The sequence below is a fragment of the Terrapene carolina genome, unplaced genomic scaffold (assembly GCF_002925995.2).
Source record: "Terrapene carolina triunguis isolate 2854851 unplaced genomic scaffold, T_m_triunguis-2.0 Scaffold7029, whole genome shotgun sequence".
NCBI lineage: Eukaryota > Metazoa > Chordata > Testudines > Emydidae > Terrapene > Terrapene triunguis.
Genome location: NW_020671380.1, coordinates 2,751 through 10,451, shown reverse-complemented (window position 1 = coordinate 10,451; position 7,701 = coordinate 2,751). Strand labels below are relative to the sequence as shown.

The 7,701-nt window shown below is 46.6% G+C and overlaps 1 protein-coding gene across 1 annotated transcript; it reads right to left on the bottom strand.

Annotated features, from left to right (window-relative positions):
* Window positions 1–5,373: 5,373 nt before the first annotated feature.
* On the bottom strand, window positions 5,374–6,164 carry LOC112122858 (zinc finger protein 271-like; the record flags this gene model as incomplete). Its single annotated transcript, XM_029913893.1, has 1 exon — window positions 5,374–6,164. A coding segment is annotated over exon 1 (791 nt), but the record flags the coding sequence as incomplete, so codon positions are not given.
* Between the last annotated feature and the right edge of the window lie 1,537 nt (window positions 6,165–7,701).

The following is a 7,701-nucleotide window of genomic DNA, read 5'->3' as shown; positions in this document are numbered from 1 at the left end:
ACTCTATTCTTCTGTTACTTCATTTGTTGCATACATAGATCATAGAACATTAGGGTTGAAAGAGACCTCAGGAGGTCATCTAGTCCAACCCCCTGCTCAAAGCAGGACCAATCCCCAGGAAGATTTTTGCCCCAGATCCCTAAACGGCCCCCTCAAGGATTGAACTCACAACCCTGGGTTTAGTAGGCCAATGCTCAAACCACTGAGCTATTCCTCCTACTAAATTATGTATATTTCTTATTTTATATTGTAATTTCATAGCTTTTTATTTAGGCTACACATTTTCTATGACACATTTCAGTGATGATCTTCATTCGGACAAGCTTACTGCCAAAATCAAAGGACGGGTCTATACTAGAGAGTTGGGTTGACACAAGGCGGCTTGCATCAACCTAATTATGTCAGCGTCTACACTACAATGCTGCTTCCGCCAAAGTCAGTCACCCACTGCGCTGACATAACGCCTCCTGCACGAGAGGTAGGGTAGCGCTTATGTCGCTGTAGGAATGTTGGGTGGATGCAGTGCCAGAGTAGACCCTGTGTTACTTACGTCGACTTTAGTGGCCTCTGGGAGGTGTCCCACAATGCCCCACCGTGACCACTCTGGTCACCGTCTTGAACTCTGCTTCTTGGTGGCCAGGAACATAGGAACATGCCTCTCCCCGGTTAAAGGCCTGCACATTTTTGAAATTCCATTTCCTGTTTGCTTGACTCACCTAGCAACTGCCCAGCTGAGCATGCCGGCTCCATGCTCCAACTGTGCTCCTATCTGGAGTACACCGAAGGCGGTGGCTCTCCCAGCTCTGTGGGGAGAAGTCTGTGCAGGCAGAGCTCCCATCCAGCCATAGCAATGGGGCTATCTATGAGCAGATCGCTCATGGCGTGGCTGGGGGAGAAAGGCTGCGACAGGGACTCGCAGTAGTGCCACTGTGGCAGACATGCTGCTTTTACAAGGAGCTGCATGCTCTGCTCTGCTGTGACCCCACCTCCACCACCAAGGGCCCTGTGGACACATCAGAGGAGTTGGAGTCACGGGCCAAGGTCAGCCGTGCGGCTGAGGTGTTGGAGGAGGAGGGGAACGGGGGACAGGCGACCAGGGAATCCAGCCATGGTGAGCCTGGAGCAGTTTTTAACCCTGGAGCACTCCAGCCAGCCCCAACGCTCCAGCACGGGCGAGCCAGTGTAATTCCGGGGAAGGAACTTCTGGTAAATGTGCAGTTTGCATTGCTGTTGCAGGGACACATCTTCTCATTTACTATTCTTTATTTGTGTTACAAATGACAGTGAAATAACCCCTCTACCACTCCTGGTTATCCACTTCTCATTCCCTGCCACACCCCCAGTTTGTTTCTGAACACGAGGATGTCCCATGAATCCTCCAGAGCTCTCAAGAACTTTCCTGGAGGTAATCTGTAATCCTCTGCCGAAGGTTCTGGGGAGGGCTGCCTTATTTCTTCTGCCACAGTAGGTCACTTTCCCACCACTCAGCAATTAATTCGGCGGCATCACTGCAGGCAGGGGCAGCAAGCTGGAAAACATGGCATCTCCAAGCTCAGCCCAGACTGGGAAGAGCGCATGGGAACGGCATTCCAAATGTAAGGAAAAAGCAACATTTGATAGGCTGCCTTAATAGGCAGCAGGTTTAAAACAAATACAAGGAAGTTCTTCTTCACGCAGCGCACAGTCAACTTGTGGAACTCCTTGCCTGAGGAGGTTGTGAAGGTTAGGACTATAACAGCATTTAAAAGAGAACTGGATAAATTCATGGTGGTTAAGTCCATTAATGGCTATTAGCCAGGACGAGTAAGGAATGGTGTCCCTAGCCTCTGTTTGTCAGAGGGTGGAGATGGATGGCAGGAGAGAGATCACTTGATCACTGCCTGTTAGGTTCACTCCCTCTGGGGCACCTGGCATTGGCCACTGTCGGTAGACAGGATACTGGGCTAGATGGACCTTTGGTCTGACCCGGTACGGCCGTTCTTATGTTCTTATGATCCTTGCTGGCACGGAGTCGAGCATTGAGACGATGCTGCTTCCCCATCGTACCTGCAACAGCCGCGTCCTTATCTGTCATTAACACCTGGCAAACCTCCTGTGGAAGTGAGAGAGAAGGGAGGACCTGCATGCTGCATCCCACCAGAGGGCCAAGGCCTCAAGCGTGGAGGGCGGTTTCCTTTCAGCAAGCTCGCTCGTGGACAAAGGACAGGCCATGCAGGAAAAGGCAAAGAGCTCCACTTCTCCTCTGGCTCTATCACCAGCCAGCTGCCATGACATATGGAGCAGCCTCGTTTGAATGAATGCCAGGATAGTGCAGCTCAGCGGTGTTTTCTCCCTGCTGCCTGAGAGCAGTTTGAAAATTGTGCTGATCTGCAACAAAAAACAAACAAACCAGGACCCCCCCCCCCACACACACACAACAGCAGGTGAGTTACAGGATGTCGGGCGAGGAATTGTGGGCATTTGTTAGTTTGACCCCATGCCCCAGAATTCCAAGAGGAAAACCATGGTGCACTAGGAGCCAAATCCAGCCAGGCAGAGAATCCAGCAGCAGAACACCTCCCTGCGGGCGATCCAACCAGAATGCCATGTGGTTATTTTGAAAAAGGGCGGCGCTGTGTGGACGCACTCTTTCACTGTGGTTATCCTGAGCTAATTACAGCGGGAAACACACACCCGACAAACTTACCCGTGTAGACACCTCACTTCAGGGATTCTATCAGACTCCAATTTGAGTTACACAAACTGGATTCTCTCTCTCTCTCTAGCCCAGTAACTGTAGTTACCCTGGGACCTTGTTATCTGTCCATGCCACCAGCAGCAGATTAACTTTTAAATAGAATCTCTTATTATTGTTGTTTTTCTTCCCTACTCAGCTGATCAGGTATATTGACATTCCTGGAAATTAGCTTCAATGTATTTACATAGCTAGCTAATTACAACCTTACGTATCTCGTCAACACAATATAATATCGCAGCACTCAAAGGAACTTTTGGTCGCATTAAGAAGACTTCAGTAGGGTTGCCTGGGATTATGTCTTTATGGTCCTTAAGAGAAAGGAATTCAGCGACCACTTTGTTAATTGAATTAAACTGTTCTACACTATCCCTCCTGCCGAGTGATCACCACTAGCTATATTTCAGAACCGTTCTCATTACAGAGAGGAACAAGTCCAGGCTGCCTGCTATCCCTGCTGCAACACATTCAAATTATTCACTTCCTCACCTTTGAATTCAGCCCGGATGCACTTGCTCTGTCCAAAGCTCCCGAACGTCTTACATTTTGTAAAGAGTTGTACCATTTCACCAGATTGGCAGCGACGACGTTTGAGTTCCTAACGACCCACCAAAAGTTAACATGCAATAAGGCAAAAATGGAACGAAGAATTGCCAAAAAAATCTCACTCCCATAATGGAATTGAGCAATACAAGATATGAAATAAGTGATCCTAGACCTCCAATTGCATGCCATTCAATAAACAAAGAAACAAACAAAATCATCTTTACGTTGAATCGGCCACCCCAAAGAATTGACAAAATTAAAGCTAACCCCGATGATCCGTGTTGGAGGTGTGGGGTGCGGGAGCCATCCGTGCACATATTTTTTGTCACGTCCTGTTGTTTCAAGCTTCTGGGATGATATTAAAACCGGAATTAGCAAGATTCTAGAGGCTTCACTCAGCCTTAAAGCAGACACCTGCAAAAGGGATCATATATCCAGCAAATGGAGGCTATACCAAAGGGAATGGCTTCACAGAGATTTACTGGTTTTGAGACATCACATTTTGCTACATTGGAAAAGTAAATTCCCCCTCAGGGCACAGAGGCTGGTGTAGCTGCTTGGCAGATCTGATTGCAAAGGAAAGGAGGACACACAATACATAGCAAACCCCAGGAAAATTGGATTATCTTTGGGACAGTTTACTAGAAGTTGTCGACTGATGATCCCTGCAGGAGACCTGGATGAAAGGTAGGAAATAAATCACACTCTTCCTCCTCATCCCTTCTCCTCTTCCTCTCCACAACCCCCACAACCTATTTCCTCTTTGATTTTGATTTCCTTAATTTTTACTTATTTATTTATATATGTGCCATAAAAACCGGTGTGCTGGGAATACATGGGAGTCCAAACAACGTGTAAACATCTTGGTCTTTTCTCTTTTCTGACGTACAGTACTTTTAAACTTGTTCTAAATTTTGACACCTGGAATTCCTTCTGTTTGTTATAGGAAAAAAAGATTGAAAATATTTAATAAATTAAAAAAATGCAGTGACTTATTTAATGTAGGCAATGCTATGTATTTGTGATAGAGAAGGCAGGGTCACAAAAACGTGGCTTGCATTGGGAGCAGAAGGTGGGGAGGTTTGCGATGGTCCTTAGTTCCTGGGGGAGCTCATTCCACAGTCTCGGACTGTCCTCCAAGAAAGTTCTGTTTCATGCACACACAAGATTTACCCGTACTGTAGAAAGTTCCATTGTGCAAAAGGAGCAAAGTTGTTGACCGTGGTTTTCATGCTGGAGCTGTAGATGGCGTTTTATTTATCCAGGGCTCTGGACACAGAGATAAGGACTGAGATCTTGAACTTGATTTGATGTTCTATGGCCTGATGCGTCCGCGGTAGAAGATGTGCTGCAGTGTTCTGTAGTAGCTGGACTTTCCTAAGTGCTGATGAGTTCATGCCCAGGTATATCACCTTGTTGTAGTCCAGCCATGCAGTGACAAAGGTGTGACTGAAGAAGGCCAGGCCTTCATCCACTAGGATGGGATGGCGTCTCCTTGCCAACTGGTGATGATAGAAACTGTTACTTGTGGATGTTGGGGATCTTAGTGTCAGCAAGGAATCCAAGAACACCCCTAAATTAGAGAACGAATCGACCAGTTGTGGGTAATTAACTTAAACGCAGAACTGAACAGAGGATATCCAGAGCTCGAGACGTAATAATCAAATCCAGTCACACTTACCTCAGCCTCTTGCTCTGCACAGCTCTAGTCCAGGAAGGTGATTTCATTCTCTGCTTTAATAACTATGGCACGTGCTCATCACTTCCCCGCTCCAGCCTGGCCTGACCTCTGAGATTCCTAGGAATCGGCACAGGTCTTATTCACTTGGTCCATCCGGAGACACGGACATTTCTAGCGTTTCTCTTCCGTGTGGATTCTCTGATGCCTAATAAAGGCTGAGTTGTCCCTGAAGCTTCTCCCACACCCAGGGCATTTGTAGGGCTTCTCGCCCGTGTGGATCCTCTGGTGTGTAGTGAGGGTTGAGCTGCGACTGAAGCTTTTCCCACAGTCCAGGCAATTGTAGGGTTTCTCTCCTGTGTGGATTCTCTGGTGCATAATAAGATTTGAGTGCCGATCAAAGCTTTTCTCGCACTCAAGGCATTTGTAGGGCTTTTCTTCCGTGTGTTTTTTCTGATGCTTAGTGAGGTCTGATCTGTCACTGAAGCTTTTTCCACATTCAGGGCATATATAAGGTCTCTCCCCTGTGTGGATTCTCTGGTGTATAATAAGGTTAGATCTCCGACCGAAGCTTTTCCCACATTTGGGGCAATTGAAGGGCTTCTCTCCTGTATGGATTCTCTGATGTTTAGTGAGGTCTGATCGGAAACAGTAGCTTTTCCCGCAATCGGGGCACTTGTAGGGCTTCTCTCCAGTGTGTTTTCTCTGGTGCTTAGTGAGGTCTGATCTGTCACTGAAGTTTTTCTTGCACTCATTGCATTTATAGGGCTTCTCTCCTGTGTGGATTCTCTGGTGTATAACCAGTTGGGATTGCCGAACAAAGCTTTTCCCACACTCGGAACACTTATAGGGTCGCTCTCCAGTGTGGATTCTCTGATGGTGAATGAGGGTTGAGCTGACGAAGAAGCATTTCCCACAGTCGGGACAACTAAAGGGTCTCTCTCCTGTGTGCATTCTCTGATGTTCAGTAAGGCGGGAGCTCTGAGTGAAGCTTTTCCCACAGTCGGGGCATTTACAGGGCTTCTCTCCTGAGTGGATTCTGTAATGTTTAAGAAGGTTTGAATGCTGTCTGAAGCTTTTCTCACAGTCAGAGCAACTGTAAGGTTTTTCTCCCGAGTGGATTCTCTGGTGAGTGATATGGGATGATCGCCAGCGGAAGCTTTTCCCACAGTCATCACACGTGTAGGGTCTCTCTCCTGTGTGCATTCTCTGGTGAGTAACGAGGGCCGAGTGGTGACTGAAGCTTATCCCACAGTCACAGTATTCCACCAGCACCAAAACCAGAGGTAAAATAACCCTCTCTGCTCCTACTTGAGATTCCCCTGTTTATGCATCCAAGGATTGCATTAGCAATTGGACACAAAAAATCACACTGGAGCTCACGTTCAGCTGATTATCCACAACAACTCCCCATTTTTTTTTCCAGAGTCACTGCTTTCCAGGACAGAGCCCCCCGCTGTGAAAGTATGGCCGACAATCTTTGTTCCTAGACGTTTTCATTTATATTTAGCCATATTAAAACACATATTGTTTGCTTGCCCCCAGCTTAGAAAAATAAAAACTGGCTAACTGATAAATCTCAAAACATAGCTGTAAATGGAATCATTGTCAAGCATGTTTGTTTTGAGTGGGGTCCCGTCTTGGCCCTAAGCTATTTAACATTTTTATCAATGCTGTGGAAGAAAGCTTAAAATGATCACTGATAAGTTCACAGATGACACAAAGACTGGGGGAATGGTAATTAAAGAAGCGGACAGGTCACTGATACAGAGCCCTCTGGATCGCCCGGTGAGATGGGTGCAAGAAAACACTGCTTCAATATGGCTAAATGTAAAATGATACATCTAGGAACAAAGAATGCAGGCCATCCTTATTCGAATGGAGACTCTCTTTGGAAGCAATATCTCTGAAAAACAGTGTTGGGGTTACGGGGGATAATCAGCTGAACATGAGCTTCCAGTGCGACACTGAGGCCAAAGTAGCCATTGGACACCTTGGAGGCAGAAACGGGACTCTCGAGTATCAGTAGAGAGGTTCTGTTACCTCTGTGTTTTAGAATCATACGACCACTGCTGGAATTCAATGTCCATTTCTGGTGCCAGCGATTAAATAAGGCTGTTGAAAAATTCGGGGTCGTTCAGAGAAGAACAATGAGTGTGACACAAGGATTGAAAACAGGCCTTCTAATTAAAACCTCTAGGAGCTCAATCTCTCCTGTTGATCAAAGAAAAGGTGAAGGGGAGACTTGACCGCAATCTATGAATGCCTACACGGGGAACAGAAATATAACAATAATGGGCTCCCAGTCTAGCAGAAAAAGGTAGAACAAGATCCAATGGCTGGAAGTTGAAGCTGGACAAATTTAGACTTGACATAAGTTGCAAAGTTTGAACAGTGAGGGCAACTGAGCATTGGGAAAGACTTACTAAGGGTTATGGCGGATTCTCCAGCACTGGGAATTTTTAAATCAGGATTTGGGTGGGGGGGGAGGAGGAGGGGTTTGTTCTGTTTTAAACAGGGTAATTCAGGGGCACTCCTATGGCCCACATTACACAGGAGGTCAGAGTAGATGATCGCAACGGTCCATTCAGCCCTTGTAAACTATGAATCTCTAAAGCAGGTTTTCCAGTCGACAAATCATTCTTGTAGCTCTTTTCGAAACCTGCGCTAATTTGACACCATCTTTTTTTCAGTGTGAACAGCAGAACTAGACACAGCATCCATCAATGGTCTAACCAATCCC